Genomic DNA, 25,780 nt, shown 5'->3' on the forward strand with positions numbered 1-25,780 from the left:
GGGTTTTTTGATTTGTTTTAAAGCAGTGAGAATGATAAATAAAAAATATGTTTAAACCCTGTTGTATTAAATGGATTGTCTATCTCTAGACCATTCCGATTTATGATACCTAAGCAGCTGACTCAAGTAATAAAAAATACGTAGTGAAACACTCTGGGTCACCCTTCTCACAGCCAAAGAAACTGAAGAAACATTTAACAATTTAAAATCTGCACAGATAAAGCATTTCTGTTTGAGGTCCTCTACTTAAATCGACTCATCACAGCAGGTAATGCGTTAATGGACTGTAATACACAGCTCCTTACCACACAAAGAATGTCATACAGACTCGCTGCACCTTCCTACAAGGTCACATTAAGCATCTGGAGCTCCGAATTACACTTGAGAGCAGTTGCTTTATGTATAAAAAGGGTATTTGAATTAAAATCCTGGCTCGGTGGCAGGGTTACCTCCAGAATCATTTCAGTGCAGTCATTTACACAAAATAACAATGTGTCTGCATCAGAAAGTCCATCTTTTCAGCCATCCTTGAGAGAACGGCGTATTTCCTACTCTCAAGGAGACTTTAATCCAGAATTTGATTGCTACTTCATACTGTGCTCTCCGTGTTCTTTTAGCTAACACTAAACTACAATCCATTGGATTCATAAATTCCTCGAGAGCACTTTGTTTTCTAGATGTTGCAAAGCAGTGAAAATAGAAGTATTTTATTTGCTGCTGCCTATTCCAGCATTAGTCTCTGTTCTTGGCTGTAGGTTGGGGTTTTTTCCTTCCTTTATCAAAATCTCTGTGCTTGGGAGGAAGAGGAAGAAGAGGTCTGACAAGCTCAGATGTTTGCTTCAATTACATAATGTGCTGTTCCGCTGGAGAGACAATTTTGGATTTGGCTTTTTTTAAGCTTGAATTTAAAAGGAAGTTTAAGGAACTCTTTTGTTAAGAGATCTTTGTTACACAGGATGGTGAAATTACACATACGGAAAGAAATGTTTGGGAAAATTTCTTTCCAATCCATGTTCTGCATATAAAAGGAGCATGTACAGCCATAAAAAGATAAAGAGGCAGAGAGTAGTGGGAATTATGTAAATACACATATAGCTGCAAATTTCTTCTCTCGTATTTTACATATCAACATCTTTCTAATATAATTTGGATGCATATTAGCATTTTCTTTGTTAGTCTAATAAAATAGACAACAATTTGTTTTTTATTATCCAGTAGACTAATGCTCCCTACTTTTATTATTTGCTTCTTGGATACATTATCATCCTGTTAAACAGATATTCTGAAAATAGTCAGAAAACCCAAACACACCCACCATTTATGACTAATGAGCAGCTGCTAGTGCTGTTCCTGCTATTTTTCTTTACATGCAAATTGTTGTACAGTACCTTTCCACAGCATTTAGCCTTGTCTATGATCTTCAGTGCAAACTCCTTTCCTGTGGAGCTAGCAAGAAAAACACGAGAACCATTCATTTAGAAAGTGGTCAAACTGTGGCCTTATTTGTAAGAATATAGATTATTGTTACAGAATGCCTTGTCCCACGGAGGCTGCTGACAGAAAATTTACAGAACGGACTTGATTTTCGTTTTTGTTTCCTCAGCAGCATTTGTGCCTGCTGTTTCCCTGACTACCACAATCCAGCTCACTTTGTGTATTAATGCTAGGCTCCAGCTGCAATTCATTCTTCTGTGACCTGGCACAACTCCCTGTCACTTCTTTAATGCAACCTGCAAAATCTGCCTCGAGCCTTCCACTGAGCTTTGTTCAACTGGTAGACTTTAACGATAAAATCATGCACATTTATTTGCGAGCAGAGGAAAGACTCATACCCTAAGTGGAAGAATTGCAAGAGGATTCAGCAGAGCTAAAGACCCACAGTTCATTAAAGACTAGTATAAAACCCCAAAGAATTTATGAGGTGCTAATTTTGACCATTTCTGTTTAATTCTTTCTTTATTTTTATACTTACAACTATACTTATTTTTATACTTTTAAACTTATTTTTGTAAGTATTCTATGGAATTCTACAGCCCTATGACAGTCAAGACAGTGGTTATATACCAAGTAAAAAGGATTACTGTTTTCAGTAAATGCTCTCACAGAAAGGAGCTCTTGTTTCCCTTTCATCCCTCTGAGCAATAAACATTTCTCCAGAAGGGGAGAAAACGAGAGAAAAAAGCACCACAAACAAATGAATTACCTTTTTTATCTTTTTTTTTTTTTTTTTTTTTTTTTAACAAAGAAGACATTACTACCTCCATTAATGACAAATTAAAAATGACAAGAAAACGTCATAAGACCCTATCGCTACTCTTTGGTGTTGTGTCAGTACCTACAGACCGCAGCGTGCATCAGAACACCGTTAGCACCTGTGGTAAAAAACACTTGGAGGCAGTTAGAAAAGCGTCAAACAAGGAACTGAATTCAAGTCTGACATTCTATTTATCCATTATTGAAAAAATGAGTAGAGAGCCTCTCCTCTGAAAGTGCAGCTGTATCTGAGAGGTTGTCATAGTTACGACCTGATGTGGTCTTTAGATAGAAGTGCTATCTAAATGGTATCTATGAAATAGCATGCTCTTCTATTATGGACCTGATGTAAAATCTACTGTGAGTACTGTGTGTCATTCACAGTCAGAATTTATGTATTATACTAATTAAGTGCATTATCTCAAAGCCTCCAAACTGATGGGCAAAACCCACTTAGTAAACCTTCGGCACTTACGCTGCGTAGAAAGACGAGTTAACGTTCACAAAGCCATCAACCAACTTCAAATCCCTCTTGCAAATGCCCTTTACTACAGCACCTAAATAAAACCCAACCCTTGGATATCATCCACATGATTTGTGTGCTAGTACCACTGCCTATCATACACTAGTACTGTCTGACAGGTTTCTGGTAATCTTCTGTCTAGCTGTCAGTGGCCATCTGTTGACTTGTGTCTCTCTATATACAGACGTATAGGCACCCTCTGCAAAAGAGACCATCTTATTCTTTTTGTAGAACAGCTGGTATAATTGGATTCTGGCTCCACGGCTAAGGCTTTAAGCACAACACCATCAGAAATGAAATATAGTAATTAATAGGACTTAAAAGACAAGCATTTATAGTTGGCATTCCCTCTCTATTATTATTAGCAACTATTGTATATTTATTTTATATAAAATTCATTTAACAATGCTTCGCTAAATATAAAGATTGGATCACATACAAAAGTAGATTTTTAAGTTTAATCTTGCTTTTTGAAAAATAAAATTAAAATTTGGAGGGTTGTTTTTCTAGTCCAGTCCCCTCATTCCAAAAAGAACAGGGCAGGGTCAGGCTGGCTCTGAGAAAGGATTTCTGTGCAGAAGGGGCTGTTGGGCGTTGGAATGGGCTGCCCAGGGCAGGGGGGGAGTCCCCGGGATCCCTGGAGGGGTTGAAGAGTCGGGCTGAGCCAGCACTGAGGGATCTGGGGGAGTTGGGAACAGTCAGGGGGAGGGTCATGGTTGGGCTGGAGGAGCTCCAAGGGCTTTTCCAACCCAGATGGTTCTGGGATTCTGTGACATTTTGAAACGCCAAGTGTCTTAGCAGCCCGTGCCCCATTTTCAGTGGATCTTAAGTGATTTCCAAAACACACAGTTGAAATTCCTGAAAATAATAAATTATTCCATCTTATGTTTTTAACCTGTTATCTTTCATGAATGCCGTTCACTCTACAGATAACAGAGTTTCAGGGTGCATGGGAAAACACCGTGAAGCATCATTTACTGGGTGCCTGTGCCAAAACTTAGGGTTTGTAAACCACAGCAGAGCCTTCAAGAGGCAAGTTGTGCCAGGGCCTGACAGGTTTCCCCCCGGTGTAAGCTGGCAGGGTTGATCAAGAGAGCTTTGAACTAGAATCCAACGAGATCGCAGTAAGCAGGGCAGGGGTTGGCCAGGCATGGCCTGAGGGTGGCCAGCGCTCACGGGAACATTGACACTGCTCCTGGGAGCACAGAGGGCTCAGCAGCCACTCTGAAATCCTTGTACACGCAGTATGAGAAACAAACAGGATGAACTGGAAGCGTTGGTCAGCTCCCAGAGCCAGGATATTAGTGAGACTCGGTGGACAGAGCCGCACAGTTGGAGTGCTGGGATGGAGGGCTAGGGGCTGTTCGGGAGGGATAGGCCAGGCGGGCGAGGTGGAGGCGTCGCGCTACACGTTAAGGGAGAGGTTCGATTGTACAGCCCCTACAGTTAGGGATGATGTGGCTGAGAGCCTCTGGGTGAGGATTAGGGGGATGGAAAACAAAGGAGATGTTGTAGCAGGTGCCTGCTACCAATCACCAAGCACTGATGAGTTATTCTATAGACAATTAGGAGAAATTTCTGGATCCATAACCCTTGTCCTTATGGGATAATTCAACTGGGAATATCACACTGCTGTGACGAGCAGGTCTTGGAAATTCTTTAAGTTTGTAGGAGATAACTTCTTGTCACAGGTACTGAGTGAGCCAACTAGGAAAGATGCCCTCCTAGATTTGCTATGTGTGAACAGAGGACAACTTATGGGGGATGCGTTGGTAGGTGTCTGTCTTGGCCACAGTGATCATGAAATGGCTGAACTTGAAATTTTTGGTATAATGAAAACGAAGGACAGCAGAGTTGCTATGCTGGACTTCAAGAAAGCAACTTTTAGCTGTTCAGGGAGCTATTTAGCAGATGGCTGGTTAGTCTTTAAGAAGCAGCCTTTAGAAACACAGGAGCAGGCAATCCCACTGTGTCGTAAGTCAAGCGAGCAGGACAAGACCAGCTTGGGTCAACAGGGAACTCCTCGTGGAGCTCAAGAAGAAAAAGAAATTGTATGATCTCTGGAAGCCATGTCAGGTTTTGCAGGAAGATCACAGCGCTGTGGTTTGCATATGCAGGGAGAGGACATGAAAAGCCAAAGTTTAATTAGAGTTGAAACTGGCCAGTGTTGTTTCACATAAATAGGGTATTTTTAAGTATGTTAATAGCAAGAGGAGGTCTAAAGAAAACAGTGGACCGATACTTGTTGAAGATGGTCATCTGACTAATAGGGATGAAGAAAAAGCTGAGGCATTCAATGTGATTTTTGCCTCAGTCTTTACTAATACTGCTAGACCTTGGGCTGCCCAGTCCCCTGAGTCATACGAGTGCAGGAACACTGACTTTCCGTTTGTGGATGCTGAAATTGTAAAGGACCAGCTGTATCAGCTGAGTTTTCTGAAGTCCCTGGGGCCTGATGAGGTTCACCCCAGAGTACTGAAGGAGCTAGTGGATGTTATGATTGTTACTCCAGAGGTCTTGGGAGGTTCCTGCTGACTGGAAGAATGTTACTCCAGTTTACAAAAAGGGTGTGAGGGAAGACCCAGGGAACTACAGAAATGTTAGTCTAACCTCAGTTCCTGGACAAATTATGGAGAAGGTTATACTGAGTACTACTGAAAGGCATTTAAAGAATAATGCAATAATCAGGCACAGTCAGCATGGGTTCACAAAGGTAAAGTCCTGTTTAACTAATTTGATACCTTTCCATGATGAGGTCAGCTGCCCAGTAGATGAAGGGAAGGTGGTGGATGTAGTTTTTATGGATTTCAGTAAGGCTTTTGATACTGTCCCTCACAGCATCCATCTGGACCAGTTTTCTAATTGTGGGATGAGCAGGTTCATGGTGCACTAAGTGAAGAACTGTCTGAAGGGCAGAGCTCAAAGGGTGGTAGTGAATGGGGGTCCATCTGGCTGGTGACCCGTCACCAGTGGCATTCCTCAGGGTTCAGTTCCAGGGCCAGTCCTGCTCCGTGCACTTATCAACGCTGCGGATGCAGGAGCTGAATGCACCATTAGCAAGTTTGATGATGACACCAAACTGGGAGTGCTGTTGACTCTCTAGAGGGACAAGAAGCCTTGCAGAGCGTTCTAGATTGATTGGAGCATTAGGCTACAATTCATGGGATGAAAATTAGCAAGTCAAAATGCCAGATTCTGCACTTAGAATGGAGTAATGCCAGGCACAAGTATAATCTGGGGGAGGAGTAGCTGGAGAGCAGCCCTGCAGAAAGGGATGTGGGGGTTCTGGTCACAGCAGGGTGTGCCCCAGCAGCCAGGACAGCAAACCACCTCCTGGGGGACATCAAGCACAGCAGAACCAGCCGGGCAAGAGAGGGGATTATCCCCCTGCATTCAGTGCTGGTGCAGCCTCACGTTGAGCACTGTGTGCAGTTCTGGGCCCCACCATTTAAGAAGGATGTGAAGGTACTTGAATATGTCTAGAGAAGGTCAACAAAGCTGGTGAAAGGGCTGGAAGGCGTGTCCTGTGAGGAGCAGCTGAGGACTTTGGTTTTGTCTAGTTTGGAGAAAAGGAGGCTGAGGGGTGATCTCACTGCTCTCTACAGCTTCCTGAGGAGGGAATGTGGAGAGGGAGGTGCTGAGCTCTTCTCCCTGGTATCCAGGTATAGGATGCGTGTGAATGGTTCAAAAATGCATCAGGGGAGGTTTAGACTGGACACTAGGAAGTATTTCTTTACCAAGAGGGTGGTCAGACACTGGGACAGACTTCCTAGAGAGGTGGTTGATACCCCAAGCCTGTCAGTGTTCAAGAGGCATTTGGACAATGCCCCTAATAATATGCTTTAACTTTTGGTCAGCCCTGAAGTGGTCAGGCAGTTGGACTAGATGATTGCTGTAGGTCCCTTCCAACTGAAATAGTGCTTTCTCTTCTATTCTACTCAGGTTTTTTTTCAAAATGAAACGGACAGTGGCAACTCAGCTGGCTATACTGCCTCCTCACAGTTTTTGTAACAGGCCTGCAGTGTTCAAAGCAGCAGGGACATGATTATACACTGACGTGGTAATGCTTGCCAGGAACCAGAGTCTGTTGGTAGAAACTGTTCAAAAAGAACAAAAATCAAGATCTTTGAGTCTACATGGTAACACTGATGAGAAGCATTGTCTTAAACCTGCACATGCAACAGGAACTTTTATTTTGAGCAGGAATTGTAGCATATTCTGCTCAGATTTAGCCATATAAGCACCGTACATGGCTAGTATCTCTAGGACAGGCCACCTCAGTCTTTATTGCTTACTTTATAAACCTTGCATGCTTGCACATCAGTTTCTCAAACAAGTATTAAAAATAACCATTGTCATTTGCTGCTATAAACCAGAAGGGCATAGTAGACATTGTATTACATGCCACATGCCAGTATTATTCTCAGTAATGGACAGAAATAATCCAGATACAGTACGAAGAAACAATTCTCTTGAGAAAAAGCAATAATGGCTGCAGAAAGTTATGGACTGTAAGACCCATTCACCTATGATTCTGCACAAGAGGCCCCAGTTTTAGCCTCAGTACCTAACCCTTTTGGCCCATTTGGATGCCTCAGCAAAAGTATCTATACATCTATGATCTGCTAAGACCGGAATGAGATGCTTCCATTCATAATTATATTTATTTTCATTTAAGTAAAACCAGCAGATGAGAATCAAATAACAGAATCTGTTTCTGTGACTTTTATGGTTTTTATAGGCATTTGCTGAGTTTGCCCAGTATTTGTGTACAAGTTGGAGATTCCTCATAATATTTAAAAAGCTAGTATAACTCTCAGACTGATGAAGAGAGCAGAAGGTGGTTCTAAAAAATACACTGAGAAAGTGACAGTCAAATCATCTGTTATGTTTGCACTAGAAGCAAAGTGTGACACAAAACTTGCAGAGGAAGAGCAGTAACACAGCACAGGTCTGTAAAGGTACCCTGACTACTCCACGGGAAATCAGGCACAGGAATATTTCGGAGTCTGGAATACTGAAGGGTTCATTTGAAAAGTTTCCAGCTACTCACCACACTACCTCAGCAGAAGCAAGCACAAGGGAGTCCGTAGCACAGGCTAATAGCCACCAGCTGCATACCTTGAAGAATGCCTTGCCCACAGTATACCCAAAGCTGTGAAAAATCATTTAAGCAGCAGGCAGGAGGAATACTACAGCAGCAGAACTGCTGAGGCAGGAGGGAGGGGGTCTCTCAAAGACTGTTTAGATGCCACATACAGTCTCCTGCCATCCACAACGGGCTGTTGTGTGAGGGCATTTCCTGAAGATCTGTGGGGTTTCCTTAAGACCCTCCATTACATAAATAAAGGTGATACATCCTTTATTTTTTGAATAAAAAGTCACGTTCCTCCACTGTTCTCATATCCCTTTGCTGGAATAATACACAGCTGTGGTGTGTTTTGCTATGCCTAGTTCTGAAGTGTAGGCAGATCTTTGCAACTGCTCTTTGCTTTCATCTCATCACATTAGCTATGAAATTATGCTAAGGCACAGGACTTTATCCACTAAAATAAACAGTAGTACTGAACAGTTTCCTTGCTCACCGTTCTATGCACTCCTTTACAACAGCAAAATTGCCATCACCGATCACCTTCCCCACTTTATACTTCTCAAGAATGGTAGGTGACCCTGAGCACTTGTTTCCATTCACACCTGCAAAAAAAGCAAGGTCAATAATGCAAGCTGAAGAGAAGTGTCAGCAGGATGGAATATATCCCCAAGGGGTTCCACAGATACAGCCCAGTCACAAATGAAAAACAAAACTTAAGCTGTTTTCTTCACAGCTCATTCCCTTGTTTTTATCTCAAGCATAAGAAAGAACAAGATAAGACTCATCAGAGTTGTTTGACCTTTTAGCACACAAATCAAATATTAGTATGTTTTTGTGCAGACATATTCTAAAAGTAACGAATGCAGTTAGGAATCCTTAGTCTAAATATTTTTTGAACTCAAAATACTTTTTTGAACTGTCTTTTTGCATTCTGAATGCAAAAGTGCAGTAAGATTCATTTACGGCGCATGTAAAAGAATCAAAAGTTTTAACTGCTGAATCCCTTGAAATTAGGGATTTGAAGGGATTAGCTGCTGCTGAAACATTCAATTGTAATTAAGTTTGATAGCTGCTTATTTCAGTGTTTCTAAATTTAAAAATTGACTCTAAAATGAAATTTTAAAATAATTTTTAAAAAAATCTCACTGCTTTAAAGAGATAAGGAATGAAAGATTAAGTTTAGCTGCGGTCAGTTGATGGGCTAGTGGTTCTACCTGAAGCACAATGTGCTGTTTTGATGGAGGGCTCCACTTTCAATCTAGCCACAAACATTCTTTTGGTGATACTCTGCAAGTCATGTTCAAAACCACTCAAATTTCTCATAGTGACTATTGACGAGCAGGGGTCCACTAATACCCTACGATTTGACAAAAAAAAAAAAAAAAGTACTAATTTTATTTCCTAGCTTTACTGCCTCGACGTAGAAAACGCAGTAATAATTTTTTCAAGATAAGGCTGTCAGAACAAAGAATGATTTGGAGTCATCAGAAACCATCTGAAAGTGCAAAACCAACCGTCACCTACAACAAAATTTTTGCAAGTATTATTAGCAATTATTGGTGTCCTACCTTCGGGACTCTGGCAACGGAGTGATTCAGGTACACCATTCACATTGGACGAAGACCCACCATGTGGAGGGATCTGTGGAAGCACAGAACAACTTATTATTTCTGATGGTAAAGTAATCACAAGAAGGAGCCAGACAAAAATACAGCCAAGTTAAAAAAACACTGCCCTAAAACCAGCTATACAGAGTCAGTTTACTTTTCTACTCCCATCTTACTTTTATTCTTGTTTTCTCATGGTTCATCATCAACATCACACATCGTTGTCACTTGCACCAATTTTTCAGCCCTGATATAGAAAAATACTTGAACAGGTTTCAGTAAACAGCAAAGAAAATTCCCTCCAGCTGCACCAAGCCCCATATAAGTGTTATAGAGCCATTGTGCGTGTGTGGAGGCAATGTTCCCTCCGCACTCTACCCAACGAGGTGATTCCCAGACACTCTGCGTGACAGAGAGCCCTCTCCAGACAGCTACCAGTGGCCAGGGCAGCAAGCACGTGTCTGAGGTTTCCCAAACTGAACTCTGTCAGGTTAGCACTGAAACATACTAGCAAGGTAAGGCACAAATGCTTGCGTGGCCCTACTAGTTTTCACTGAGAGAGAATTTTGGCACAGGTGGGGCCAGGTACATCTACAATAGTCAGATTTCCTTGGTAATCTAGCGATATATATTTTAGGTTATTACAGATGTGAAGATTTCAGATCAGATGTCTGATATACACCCTGATGTAGATCCAGTTTTAGTAACTGATACAGTGTAAAAAACCAAAAATCTCAATAATTTGGAAGGAAGAAGAGAACTACTGCTGCACTAACAACTTAATTGATACTCCATCTGAATCTTCACAATTCTATTTAAAGTCATCCTGTCCTACTGTCCAGGGGCATACACAACAATCAATTTTTATTTAATAAAGGGGCAGAGGCACAGGAACGAATGCCATGGATGTTCCATGCACGCTGTTTTATATAAGCTCTCCCATTACAGTTAAGTATAGGGATGCTCTATGAAACAAAAACACATTTTAGGTCATTCTCCCTCCTCTATGTAACATTTCTTGCTGTTCTGTGAAGTTCCACATCTTGTTTTCTTCATGGGCTATTATAGTAGTTCTCCCACTCACCACATAAAGGATTAAAATGCTTCTCTGACTTAAGCTCAGTGTCTGTTGAAATGGCTTTGCATGACACCAGGAATGCAAATGCAGCATTTTCCGTTTTAGCTGACATTGTCTGGTTACACTGCTGAATATTTTAAATCATTAACACTATTGTCAATGAAAGAACTGAACTGACAGATAGGGATATTGTCTAAAGGCTCATGAAATGCTAATGAATGCTTAAGTTTCTGATGGCAGCTGAGCTGCCAAATCAGCTAAAGGTAGAGTAACGAGAAGTTGTACAACTTGATTTTGCAGAGCCTCTAAAACAGTGATGTTTACTAGCATTTGGCACAGAAGTAGCATCAAACAGCAACCAGTCAGCTACTGCTCTGCTCCTTGCTAATAACTTAAAACCAGGGAACGGCAGTGCTGCTGCCTTTCTGAGACACCCATTTATTTAACAAGGATCAGGAACAAGGACATTTGGGTTAAATGACATCTGTGCAAAATCCAAGTCAGTATCTTAACCAACCAGTCATGTTTTCTTCAAGCATAAAGCAGAGAGAACAGAACAGAACACTGCAAAGTATTAGTCACCAACCAGAAATACTAGAAATCTATTTTGGGTTGTCAGTGAGCAACAAGACATGGGAATATCTAGCCCACATTTCCAACTTCCTTCATCCTTGTAATCCAGTCAGAGCATGACTGGGCACATTCCTTCTTACCACACTATCTACAAGAAGGAAGCAAATAGCAACAGGAAAAAGCACTAAACGGAATAGGAAAAGGAAAAAAATCTAATGCTGCTGTTGTGGCTAAGGTGCTAGATCAGACTCTGAAATGGCAGGTTTAACCTTAGCTCTGACACTAATTTGCCTCGTGGCTCTAGACACGAGGCTGAATTCACTCTACAACAGAGACTGTGGGTAATTTGGGTGCTGTAGGCCTGTATCTCAGTTCCTCAGCAGCAAAATCAGTCTAGTCTTTCCCTACTGTGCCAGAACACAGTAGAAATAAACTCTTAAGATGTCTGCGAGGTGCCTGACTAGCCAGAAAAGATGGGGAGGAGGTAGGAAATGACAATAAGTGACATGGAATAAAGTGATTTTTATTATTAAAGTGATTTTATAATCATTTAACTACTCAGTGACATGTAATATTTTAGACTATCTTGTACTGTTGGTGTCCCAACAGCTGCAAGTATTTTGACGGTGAAGTAAAGATTTTGGATGTGCAGGTAGACTTGGCTGGTTCACTAGCCATTCCTGACATAGCAAGAAGAGAAAAGGATGAACATTGCTTTGACACTACGCTAGTGAATAGGGATGGCATCTCCAATCACACTGCAGAGCAGGTTTTGCAGCAATTCTTCCTCCTCTACTCAGGTACACACACCACTCTTGCTCTCATCCAATACAGTTCCCCTTATACGTGGTCAATTCAGAGTGCAAGGTCTTAAACCCACCCTCTCACATACCCATGCAAGTCCTAGACAACCTGAGGCAGAATTTTATTCTTCGTGTTTAAAAGCTCACGGAGTAATTTAGAGCAGCAATGGCTACCCAGCCCTTTGAATAAACAATCGCCTCAGGATGTGGATGCTACTGGCCAAGAACATCTTATACCCACAGTCACTCCTGTTACATTTGAACATTGCTCCAATACAGAATACAATAATTATTGCTTTTACTTCCCTCAAATTGTCTCCTTGCAGGTAATCTGTGTTTCAACAGGGCATTCAGAGCCAAAGGCACAACACAGCATAGTTGTTAAAGATACTGAGAATATCTTGCTTGAACACACAGTTCTCAAAACTGGCTGCATATCAGTTTACAGACTAATTAAAGATGCTGTAAAAAGTTATAAAAGGTACTGAGCTGAAAAAAACCTGCCCAACTGTTGTCTTTTCTTTATATGCTGAACAATTTTCTGTGAAATAACCATTTTTCCAGGTTCACAAAAACATCTAAACACATTTATGTTTTATATTATTTTATACAGACCAACTGTGACTTAAGTCACCAAATTTATCAACGGGACATGTGGTTTGGTGAGAAACACATTATGTTAGTCATATCCATAGGCTTAACACACCTACTTTAGTATCCAACATGACACTTTGACACATCAACTATGGAAGAGATATTTAGGAGTCTTCCTTTCACCTCTACTAATATCCAACCCATTAAAACCTGTATTTTATACTTTGCACTGTAGGATTATTTTTTTTTTTCGCTGTCTATCTGAAGTATCCAGTGTATAATGTGACAGACAGCAGCATCCTGCCAGACGCTGTGTGTATGAGGGGGTCTACTTTTACGTTAATGATAAGAAATTAAAAGCACACAAAAAACCCCCAAAACAAACAAAAACCATAAAAGCCTTTAAAACATCACAGAGTCCAAGAGCCTGAACTGAACTAGGTATACAAATATAAGGTGATGGGTAAGTAGCAGGGAGGGACTGGCCCAAGATTCCCTTCAAATCTGCATCAGAGCATAAATCTGTGATCTGGGAATGAAAAAACAGCAGCTTGACAGTCATTTTAATGGAGCTATATTTACTGGTCCGGTAGCAACAATAAATCTTTTGAGTCAAAATGTTACCGTATACCTGAAAAAATTTAAATGTAGTGCTTGTATTTAAAATAGAAATGTGCAGAGACATAAGAAGGTAATTCCAGACAACTACACATCTAGTGAGAGTTTATTTTTTGTCTTGTGAGTGTGAGGAGGGATCCACAGATATAAACCCGTTTTCTCTTGAAGTGGAACGGTATCTTAGCTGAGAAAATGTTGCACTCAGGATTAGACTAACTGCTCGTGACACAAATGTTAGCAGAAACCTTTGCTTCAGTTCTGATCTGGCATTGCTGTGGTCATCTTTCATCTGAAGGCTAAGAAGAGAATGGGAGCTCTCATACCTTTCTCTGCCTTTATGAAAACATTCAAACTGGTGATGAATGTAACTGTAGACTATGAATATTTCAGTGAAATGGTGAATTAACTGTTTGCAGAAGTACTCTCTGAAATCTGGGGACACTTTCATAGTGTCGCTGTAATCCATCCTGAAAGACTGCAGTAAGAAAGGGCTAAAAGATACAAATTAAATTTTAGTTATATAATCAGTATTTCCAGTGAGATACTGTTAGTATTTATTATTATAACGCTTATTAGTAACATAATATATAAGACTGAAACCTTGTCTTTTTCAAGTGATACTTAAACTAAACTACTAGTTACACAGTAACACAGTAACTGAGACATGTAACAACACAACGGCCAATTAGAATGTAGTGATTTTGTGGCCATTAATTTGAGTATACATGATATGGCACATTTAAAATGTCATGGGGTTTGTTGCTCTACTCTGGAAACCCTGAAGAACCACATAAAGATTTAACCTTTTCCTAAAGAGACCGAGTTGCATCTCACTGTGTAAAGCATTTAGCAAATGGCTGACAATGGTGAACAGACCTGACACTAAGTGCAACACCTCAGTTTCCCTACCAGCACAAATTAGACAATTCTTTTTTTCACTGCATGAACAAGAAAGATGCCGAATTGTAAATTCAACAAAAGCAGCAGTTAAAGAATTTATCTAAGAACTGCTATCGCACCTGTGTCACTAGGTTGGATAATTGCATGTACATATTTGTAACATGTAACTGCTAAAAGCAGCACATGTGGACAAAACTGAAGAGAATAAACCCCTGACTGAAGATAGGCACTAATCTTTCAAATCACTTAAGCACATGTTTAAATACATTAACAACTCTGTTGAAGTAAAAGGGGCTACACAATAGCTTAACGTTAAGCAAGTACTTATTTGTTGGATCAGGTTTTAATGCCCTTTCACCTTGGTCATTTGGTCATTCAGTTGAAAAAGCAATATTGAGACAAATTCAAACACAATGCTATTTAGCATAATTGGGATTCTAAGAAAGGCCTCAACTTGTACAGATTTTACTCTATTTTACTCTATTGTCTTGTTTTATTTTCATTTTAAATGATGACAAGACTTTGTGGTACTTAATTTCAAGAGGAGACAATAAAACACATCCAAGGAAGTTATGACACCACTTTCCGAAACATCATATTTAATGTAGCTTCTGGATGATTTTTACGGTACAGAGCATGCATAGCAACAGATGTACTGGAAGAGATAAGAGTCCAAGTACCCCTCAGAGCATCACATATCTTGGTGTTAATAAACGCACACTTAGAACCGAACAAAAAGGTTAAACCTTTCAATTGTCACCTGCCTGCAGAACAGCAAAAGGACTCCTCTCAATCAGCTGTCCTGTGCTACCTAATGCACTATTACCATTTCTTAATCCATGCATTAGTTTTAATCTCTGTGGAAAAGTGAACAGAAATATAAGAAGCTCGCCACATTTATTTAAAAGAGAGTATTGTACAGAGTAGTAATTCACTGCATGCCCATACTTGTTAACTTTTATATCTAAATCTTCACCTTTAAGCAAATCCTCTGCAAAGTGAAATGCTTAGTTACAGGCCAAAACTGTGACATTAAAAATGAACAGCTTTAATAAGAATACCTAGTAGCATGCAGTTGAGTGCATGGTATCTATATTGGTCACTTACTGGAATAAATTCAATTATCTGGGGTTGTGGGAACATTCTGTACTGTTTACTATCATTAAGGTATAGCATAAATTCCTTCCTTCAATATAATTTCAGGCGCCAGTACAATTTTTTTAAAACTATTCTGCAAGATTGGGATGTTGGACAGCAAATTGGCTTACCGTATGTACTGAACAATTAATAGCAAAAGGGCACTCCGGATGGAAGAGCTGAAAAGGACAGAAGGAAAGTCCTTTTCTTTAAAGAGAAACTGTTCATGAGGAGTGTTTCCTGCAAGGACTTTTCTCCACTTCTGCTTACAAATTGTTGTGAAGCAGAAGGAATCCCTAGGGACTAAAGAGACCTCACTTTAAAGGAAAGGTGCTGTTTGGAGGATATGATGCAAGACTTGATGTCTTGAGACTGAGGAAATACTGCTGTTGCAATCAGTACCTTGAGTTCAATGCCTTGATGACTGCCATTATCACTTAAGCTCAAAATTAAAAAGCTTAGCTAGGTTCTAATCTGTAGTCAAATACATTTATTAAACAACACAGTTTTTACAGTACAGTCCTTGTGCAGCTGCTCCAATGGTCTGCTCTCTACAGGAAACGGAAACATCAACCATGATTTGTTCCCTTTTCCTGCTGCTCCAAGAGTGTATAAAACCATTATTAAGTGTTACTCTTTTGTGCTCTAAAAAATTAAACATGTATGATTTCAGCACAACAAATCAACCTTGTTTTTCCAAAGACAGAAAACTCAGAAATGTACTTTATTCTTTCACTGTCTGCCATGGTATTTATATCTACATTTTATTCAGCTGTAGTCACAGCACCTTTTTTGTACAAGCACAGGAAGACAGACCACTTGTCTGCACATCGACACAATCTTAGCAACAGCGAATTATTTAACAATAGGGAAAAGCAGTAACCTTGAAATAATAGACTAGGTCCTTGCTTTCCTTCTGTTTTCCTCAGCAGAGTGGCCAAGATCAATCCTACAATAATAATAATAATAATAATAATAATAATAATAATAATGGGTTTCTTAAGAGAATCTGGTTTTGCATAAAACCATGCCTCTCAGTTACTGGTTTTATGTTGATACTTCACCAAAACAGCCATTACTATTAGAACATAAGCAAGAAACAAGGGTCACTGCACAGTGCCCTTGATCCTTTTGGTATTTATCTGGAGATTCACCAGACAACTTTCCCTATCTTTCGTCTCAGGAGCACAGCTGGGATCCTCCTACTGCACAGATGTGTCCTAATGGAATAAACCAAAAGGTACTTACTACTTCAGTAACACGGCAGGTCTGAAATGATTGATTTGTTTTTGCTGTCTTCTCTGGTCATATAGGGAAGAATCATTTGACATGAAAACCCATTAGTATCCAGCATCAATTAAATTCCAAAATGAAAAAGTACAACGGCCTGCTTCAGTGAAATGGAGAGTGAAGGGGAAAGAGGACATGTCCACTTTACTGAAAATTGCTTGTTACTATCAGAATTATCTCTACCTTAATGGAGCTTTAATTGGCTAAAAGCAGACAAGACAGTGTGGGGAAAAATGAACCAAATTATCTAGTTTCTAAACTTGTAATTTCATTAAAAACAGACAAAAGAGCATTCATTAAATATAGTACAGAAGAGCTGAGAGCCTCGAGTCCAATGGTATCCTCAATGTAAGTTCTACATCAGGGCTGTCCAGACAAATTTTAAGACACACAGTTCTAATTTTCAACGTCAGAACTTACTGCTTTTGAAAATGCTTTATAGGGGAAAGGCCAATCTATGTTGCTTCGGACAAAGAGAAGCTATGGGATGGTACAGCTCAACAACATAAAGGCAGAGATCAATACTGAAGGGCCTCAGTGAACCAAACAACTGAGAGTATACTAGAATTAAATTCATAAATCAAAATCTTTTCTCAGAATTATCACAGAAGCCTGGCAGAAACCAGTGCCATAGGCCTTGCAAACCAGACAAAGACTTGGTAACAATTAGCATGTCAAAACCCAAATCTAAATACTATTCAAATCACGTCCTTTAGCCAGTCCCTTAATTCAGAAGACAGTTTTCCACAGAATTATGCAGCCTCTTCACAACTTGTTGTGTTCACTAATGGGAGCTATTACTTGATCAGAATAATCGGTGCAAACCATCTAGTGTGCTTTCAGAAAGGCTGCAATTGATGATTTCATAAGAAAATTCCCCTTGAGAGGACAGCTGCACAAACGCAGCAGTAAGATGCTCAACTGTGCTCCAGACTGCGCCTTTTATTTTACTGAGTAAAAGGCATAGAGCAGCCTCTGAGTAACAGTAAATGCTACCAAATTTTAAGTAGGAGAGGAAAAGAATTCTTTTGGTGCAACACAGAGAAAAATCTGCCAGACATCAGGCTGCTCCCAAAGAAACACCTCACAGGCTTGCAGGAGACTCTATTAAGGGGTAAAACTGCATGCCACAGATGAAGAAGGGTGCTGCAGTTGCAATTTTGGGCAATGCTACAAGACTGTAAGGTATCAAAAGAGGACACTATATTTATATAGGCTGAGGGAATATAAGTTACTTGCAGTCCATGAAATAATGAAAAATTTGGAGGACAAATTGGCATATTCAAGCCACCATCATCACCCTCTCCACCTTTCCTAGACTGAGAATACTATTCTGCCAACCAAAGAGAAAATACAAAAATCTTATGTCAGATCTCTTCTCTACTTCAGCTAAAAAAAAATAATCACCTTAGCAAGGATGCCCTATAGAATAATAACTCATTTTCTTCTGTTTTTTTTGGGGGGGGGTTGTTTGGTTTTGTTTGTTTTTTTTTTTCTTCTTCTTCAGCATCATTGTAATACATCATTCAACAAAAAATGGAATTTAGGGGTTTTCATGGTTCTTGCACTTACCTTGAGTCCACGAAAGCTGCCTGGGCTTGTTGGTGAAGAACTGGAGGACTTTGTAGATTTGGGGGTGGATAATTGACTGCTCGGGGTTCCGTTAACTGGCCAAAGCAATAAAAGCAAAAAAATTGAAAAAAAGTATGAATAAAAGTCAAAATCCCTAGCTTGCTTTTAAACATAACATACCTCTCTGACAAGTTATTACTCAAGCCCACATACAAAACAGACTCCTCAACATTTAGGAATAAATTATACACTTGGATGCCACAGAACTGTGTCCTCAAAACTCATGTGGCTGGATATCGGATCAAGAAAACACACAAATATTGGATTGTCATTCTGGAGATTGAAAAGGCCTATTCTGTCCTTTGCCAGTGCAAGAGCTTTGGATAAATAATAGCCACAGCCTTTTAAAATTACATCATTTATCGTAATATCACACGATAAAATATGGATAAAGAAAGTTTTCATAAAGAAAAGTTTTGAGTTGGCCCTCCATCTCTCCTTTTCGGATCAACACGTTGCTTTCTAGGTAGAATGTTTCACAGAACACAAGTTGGTTTGTTTGCTCTTTCCATGCAAAACAAACAAACAAGAAGTATGAACTGTTTGGATGATAAATAACTTAAGCAGTAGTTCAGAAAAATACTGATTTAGGGGAAAAAAAAAAAACTGACAAGGTAAAAGCTAAAAGGTTATTTCTAAATTTCCAAGAAGTTCAAGTGTCTGAAAACACAATATCCTCCCTCTTGACTTCAAGAGTTCGTTCGTTTTAAGTTTTCCAGAGAGGCCTGATACAAAGTATGTTATAACTCTGGTGATTTGAATATAACTTAGGTCAGTCCTTGTTTGTTTTTTTTTTTTTTCTGAAAAAAACCCAAACTGATTAATTTCATTATGCAGGCAGAATAGCACACTGTTCATCATACACAGATGTGATGCACCTTATATGACGCGACGTTATTTCCTCTCTACCTAGACCTCATTTTTCCTGGGAAAGGAACATCCTAGGCAGAAATTTAAGAGCTATAAAGGTTTCATAGGTGATTCACAGTGAAGATTTTTTTTTTTTTTCAGAAAGAAAAAAGCAACCCTGGCAAATAGAAACTTAGCTTCAAAGTAAGTAACGGTTACACCTGCACATATCCTTTGCATTATTCAGGGGTCTGTCACAGGTTGCACATCACTTCTTGACCTGCACTATTGGATTTATTTCACAAGTGTCTATTAACCCAGTAACCTAACATTCTCTGCTGAAGATGCCTTCCAAGCACTACTTTTACAACCTGGGCAGTCCATCTGGCAGGAGGCCAGGCTGACTGAACTGCAACCTCCACAAATTTGTTTTTCACAAAAATCTCTTTCTCTGATGTGTGATATAACTAAATAGCATTTAGTTACAGAATAAATCTGCCTTGAGGTCTGATAACTTGGATTTACTTTCCCAGATCTGTTACAGGACTAAGAGCTCAGACTCTTCTACTAGAAATATTCAGAATGTTTAGGAGATTTTTGTCTTGACTTTAACAAGGGGTGCCTGTAAGAACAATAGGCGAATTATTTAAGTGGGTTTTTTAAGAAGCTAGAAGTATTTAGGAGCATACATCCCTCCTGCAAACTTCACCACTTTGTTTTAGATAACCTTGAAACCTGGTGTATCAATGCATCCTTGTTTTATAAAGAATTTGCAAATATGGCAACGAAAATGGCTAGTGAATGATATCTTACTGTTTTCTGCTTCTCACATATCCAATTTGCTCAAACTTTTAGAAAAAATGAGCTCTAAAGTTCATGATCAAAAATGAGATACTTGAGTAGAAGAATTTGCTTCCAAATGACCAACTATTACTACAGAAGAAAAAAAAAAATTGTTTATTTACAAATTCTTTTTCCACAGCACACAGAAAGGTCACTATTTCCTGGCCATAACCATTTAGGCCTACGCTGTAAGATACCCTTATCTGTCCCAAGTCGCTGTCATCCTTTTAAGCACTGACAGAACCACTAAACTGCACCTGTGAAATTGGTTGGTTAAAATAATCTTCTTCCTTCTCTTAACTGTCTAAGGAAGGACATCGCAGCTTACTCTGGCAGTACTCCAGCTCTTTCCTAATATCTTAGATACAAGTGGTAGACAGGGGTGGTGTTCTGAGCCTGGGGCACAACTAGATGATGACCAAAGGTCCCTTCCAACTTTTGCCCTTCTCTGATTCTACAACACAAGGTATGTTCTGCCGAGGATCCTATTTAAAAGAGCTGTCTGTAGCTCCAGCTTTGCCAATGCCTTCTGAGATCCACTGCAGGTGAGGTGGTACACAACTGCAACAAGAGGCAAAGCTGGAACTGGCCTTGCATAGATGTAAAAATCTCGCATCTAGAGGGAGTCAGCCAACTGCTTGTGCTGGTTTTGGCTGGGGTAATTTTCTTCACAGGAGCTAGGACGGGGCTAAGTTTTGGATTTGTGCTGGAAACAGTGTTGGTAACACAGGGATGGATGTTTTAGCTACTGCTGAGCAGTGCTTACCCAGAGTCAAGGCCTCTTCTGCTCCTCACACCACCCTGCCAGCAAGTGGGCTGGGGGTGCAAGATGTTGGGAGGAGAGAGAGATGGAACAGCTGACCCCAACTGACCCAAGGGATATCCCAGACCATGTGCCATCATGCTCAGCAATAAAACTAGAGGGAAGGCACCACTGCTCAGGGACAATGCTCAGTTGGTTTGCGGTGAGCAACTATTTTCCTTTGCATAAATCGTCTTGGATTTCTCTCTCTCTCTGTCTCTCTGTTATTTTCCTTTTCAATACAATTTATTATTATTATTACTTTATCTAAATTATTAAACTGTCCTTATCTCAACCCACAAGTTTTCTTACCTTTACCTTTCCAATTCTCTTCCCCCATGCCACTGCTGGCGGGGAGTGAGTGAGTGGCTGTGTGGTGCTTAGTTGCTGGCTGGGGTCAAACCACAGCAGTGTGTTTTGGTGCCCAACATGGGGCACAGAGGGTTTGAGATAACAACAGATTGACCAGAGCGCATTGGAAGGGATTTATATCTGTTAACAGTCGCAGGTCATGATGTTGATTCATCTGCTCTTGATATTAGTTTATTTGATCAGCACCATGCTCTTTTTTTTTTTTTTCCCATACACATTAAAGATTGGTGTTGACTTGTGCAGTTTGCTGTGCTCTGTAGTGATTAGTGATGTTTTGCCTGGGAAACTTGTTATTAAAATACTGATCTCAAGCTTAATCTGGTATTTGGGCTCTGTATTGAAGCTATTAATGTACTTTGGGTACCATCTCATGGAGACATATAAAAGTTTTAGTTCTTCCTCTGAGAGGTTTTTTACGAAGGAAATACAGAATGGCACCTTCACTACCTTCTTCTCCCTTGTTACAATAACATCTCAGTATCTTGGACATCCTTGGGTAGTTAAAATACTTCTATTGGTATTTCTTAGGAATACTGCTTCGGTTTTGTCCAAGGTTAACAAGCAATTTAGGAATATGACTCAGACTCTGCAAAGACTATGGTCATGGGTGGCATGGCATGTGGAAGAAAATCCAGAGAACTTCTCACCTCCGATGGTCTGGAACATTCCTCCCAAACAACTACAGGATCCTGATCAAGTGATAGAATGTTTGAAAAAAAACAAAACCAAAAATGCCATGGCTATTCCAAAGAGGCATAACTTACCGTACTGTGCTGAGCCTTGGCCAGCATCTACCCAACACTGCTTGATATTATGCAGCACCCCCGGGGAGAAGAGAGAGAAAACAAACCAACAGACACTATGGCAAAACCAAAGGCTATATCAATTGCCCCTGTAACTAAAAAGAAACGACGGAAGCACAAGTCAGCTCATTTAGTAAGTGATGAAGAAGCTTCTCCTAAGAGGAAACAGGTGAAAGAATGAGAAGAGGCAGCCTCTTCTGCAGCAGAGCAGTCAGAAGAATAGGAGAAGGAAGAGACTGAAAGCATAAATCAGACAAAATCCACCTGATCCCTATCCCCAAGTGAGCATGAGATACGCAAAAATATTTTAGCTGTCAACCAGGTGAGATAATTCTCAGCTGGTTACTCCAATGCTGGATTACTGGGGCCAGTAGTCAGGAATTAGGGGGTAAGGAAGCCCGGCAACTAGGATGCCTTGCTTAGGATAAGGACACTGACAAAGGGATTGGAATAAAGGCCAGAGTCCTCAGTCTTTGGCGGCAACTCCCGCCAAGTGTGAAGGACAGGTACCCCTTTAAGTAAGAACTTGCAAATTCCCAGAGCAAATGGGCCAACACTGAGGGAGGTATCCACTATCTGAGGGAATTAGTCACATTGGAGGTGATCTGTAATAACCTGGATGACACCGAGGCATCTAAAGACCTGGATGAAATCTGGTGCACGTGGTCCATGTGGGGAAAGTTTGTATAAATGTACCAACGTCCTACATCCACACCCTGGCAATAAGGGGCTGGACAGACATGGAGGCACCAACTATGGATAAACTGACCAGACAACTCCAAGAATACAAAGATAATCTCACTTCCTCCGTGTGGACCTGTTTCTCAGCTGTGGACAGACTGACCCAAAAGAACATCCAAGCAAGCTGAGAAGCACAGGTCTTCCTCACACACTTCAACCAAGGCCCCAACTGACTTTCTCTCTTTGAGGGAAAGGGTACCAGTGGTGCCACCACGTGCAACCCTGTGGTTCTTCCTGCACAGCCAGAGGGAGTACATGAGGAAGTGTGATGGTGAACCTACCTGGAGACTAGAAGCACAAGGCACAAGAACTGCAAGGAAAAACAACAGCCAAAAAGCATCCATCCAGGAAAATTACTGCTTCAGTGTCATACTTTTGACCCTGATGAAGTGACTTCTGTACAAAAATCAAGTAATGAAGACTCCAACCAGGAATAGAGGGGTCCTGCCTTCAGCCAGGCAGAGGAAAGGGACAACCAGGTTTACTGAGCTCTGTGGATTTGATGGCCTGCCACATCAGCCCCCCAGGAGTATAAAGCTCTAGTGGACACCGGTGCACGGTCTACTCTAATCCCATTAGATTACAAAGGGGCAGAATCCATCTGTATTTCTGGAGTGATGGGAGGATCTCAAGAACTGTCTGTGTTGGAGGCTGAGGTAAGCCTAACTCGGAATGAGTGGCAAAAGCATCCTATTGTGACTGGTCCAGAGGCTCTACGTATCCTTGACATAGAGTACCTCAGGAGAGGGTACTTCAAAAGACCCGAAAGGGTCTTTGGTGTAGCTGCCTTGAATACTTAGTAGATTAAAAGAGCTCTCACTTGCCTGGTCTCTCAGAGGATCTGTGATAGGGTTGCTATGGGTTAAAGAACAGCAGATGCCAACTGCCATGACAGTGCACTGGTGACAACATTGGACCAATCAAGACTCCCATCCATAAGTTGACCCAGCGACTGGAGAGTCAAGGAGTAATCAGTAAGACTCACTCCTTCATAGTCCCATATGGCCAGGACAAAAAACTAACGTTAGAGAGTGGAGGCTAACAGTGGACTACTGGGGCCTGAACGAAGTCACACCACTGCTGAGTGCTGCCATACCACACACGCTAGAACTCCAATACAAACTGGAGTCAAAGGCCACCAAATGGTAGGTGACAGTTGATATTGCCAATGCATTTTTCTCAACCTATCTGGCAGCAAAGTGCAGGCCACAGGTTTCTTTCACATGGAGGGGTATCCAGTGCACCTGGAATCGACTGCCCCAGGAGTGGAAACAGCCCTACCATTTGTCAGGTACTGATCCAGACTGCACTGGAACAAGGTGAAGCTCCCCAACACCTGCAGTATATCGATAACATCATTACATGAGGCAACACAGCCGAGGAAGAGTTTGAGGAGAAGAATAATCCATATTCTTTTAAAAGCTGGTTTTGCTATAAAACAAACTAAGGTCAAAAGACATGCACAGGAAACAGTTTTTAGGAACAAAATGGCAAGATGGGCATCATCATATCCCAAGGGATGGATCAATACAATAACAGCCATGTCTCCACCAACTAACAAAAAGGAAACACAAGCTTTCTTAGCTGTCATGGATTTCTGAAGAATGCATGCTCCAGGTTACGATCTGATCATGTCCTCTGTATGAACTGACCTGGAAAAAGAACAACTCTGCATGGGGCCCTGAGCAGTAGGAATCCTTTGAACAAATTACATAGGAGATAGTTCATGTAGTAGCACTTGGGCCAGCCCGGGCAGGACAAGATGTGAAAAGTGTGCTTTACACCTCAGCCAGGGATAACGGCCCCACCTGGAGCTTTTGGCAGAAAGCACCTGGGGAGACTTGAGGTTGACTCCAACTGACAAAAGAAATATTAGCAGCATATGAAGGAATGTGAGCCCCTTCAGGAATAGTCGGTACTGAAGCACAGCTCCTTTTGGTACCTCCATCTCCTGTGTTCAGCTGGATGTTCAAAGGGAGGGTGGTCCCCTCCACACATCATGCAACTGATGCTACACGGAGTAAATAGGTTGCACTGATAACAACACAACGTGCTCAGATGGGAAATGCTGATGACCCAGTAAGAGTGGAAGTGATGATGTAATGGGCAGAGGGCCGAAACTTGGAAGTGTTGCCAGAGGAGGTGATTCATGCTGAAGAGACCTCTCTGTATAATAAATTACCGGAAAATGAAAAGCAATATGCCCTTTCTACAGATGGATCCTGTCATATTGTGGGAAAACGCCAAAGGTGGAAAGCTGCTGCGTGGAGTCCTACACGACAAGTCACAGAAACTGCTGAAGGAGAAGGTGAACTGAATCAGTTTGCAGAGGCGAAAGCCATCCAGCTGGCTTTAGGTATTGCTGAATGAGAACTTTATACTGACTCATGGATGGTGACAAATGCTCTGTGGGGGTGCCTACAGCAATAGAAGCAGACCAACTGGAGGCGCAGAGGCAAACCCATCTGGGCTGCTGAATTATGGCAAAATACTGCTGCTTGGATAGAGGACCTGGCTGTAAAAGTAAATCATACAGATGCTCACATACCCAAGAGTTGTGCTACTGAAGAACACCGAAGCAACGAGCAGGTGGACCAGGCTGCTAGAATGGAAGTGGCTCAGGTGGATCTGGCCTGGGAACATAAGGGTAAGCTACTTAAGCTCAACGGGCCCATGAGACATCAGGACACTTGAGAAGAGATGCAATGTACAAATGGACTTGTGATCAAGGGGTGGACTTGACTACTGATGCCACTGCAGACGTTGTCCATAAATGTCAAACACGCACCGTAATCAAACAAGCCATACAGCTAAAGCCTTTTTGCTATAGATGACGATAGCCGAAATATCAATAAGAGGAGGCCTGGAAGATTGATTACATCACATTGCCACGAACCTGCCATGGCAAGCACCATGTGCCTACAACTGTGGAAGCAACTACTGGAGGTGGGGAACATACCCTCTGACACAAGTCACTGCCCGGAACACTATCCTGGGCTTTAAAAAGCAAATTTTATGGTGACAGAGCACCCCTGAAAGAACCGAATCAGACAATGGCACTCATTTCAAAAACAATGGAATCACAGAATCAGCTGGGTTGGAAAGGACCTTGAAGATCATCCAGTCTAACCATCAACCTCCCCCTGACTGTTCCCAACTCCCCCAGATCCCTCAGTGATGGGTCAGCCCAACTCTTCAACCCCCCTCCAGGGATCCCGGCGAGTCCCCCCCCTGCCCTGGGCAGCCCATTCCAACGCCCAACAGCCCCTT

General features: G+C 41.2%; 1 protein-coding gene across 1 annotated transcript in view; it reads right to left on the reverse strand.

Annotated features, from left to right (window-relative positions):
- The window catches only part of DCLK2 (doublecortin like kinase 2), a 98,606-nt gene that overhangs the window by 17,884 nt on the left and 54,942 nt on the right, over nucleotides 1–25,780 (reverse strand). Inside the window, exons 8-11 of the mRNA XM_026847966.1 lie at nucleotides 18,041–18,135; nucleotides 9,437–9,509; nucleotides 8,362–8,470; nucleotides 1,389–1,446 (exon numbers count right to left, since the gene is read on the reverse strand). Of these exons, the coding sequence (XP_026703767.1) occupies nucleotides 1,389–1,446; nucleotides 8,362–8,470; nucleotides 9,437–9,509; nucleotides 18,041–18,135 (335 nt within the window). The remainder of the gene's footprint in view (nucleotides 1–1,388; nucleotides 1,447–8,361; nucleotides 8,471–9,436; nucleotides 9,510–18,040; nucleotides 18,136–25,780) is intronic.

The sequence above is a fragment of the Athene cunicularia genome (genome assembly GCF_003259725.1).
Source record: "Athene cunicularia isolate RWA chromosome 4 unlocalized genomic scaffold, athCun1 chr4_part2, whole genome shotgun sequence".
In the NCBI taxonomy this organism is placed as follows: domain Eukaryota; kingdom Metazoa; phylum Chordata; class Aves; order Strigiformes; family Strigidae; genus Athene; species Athene cunicularia.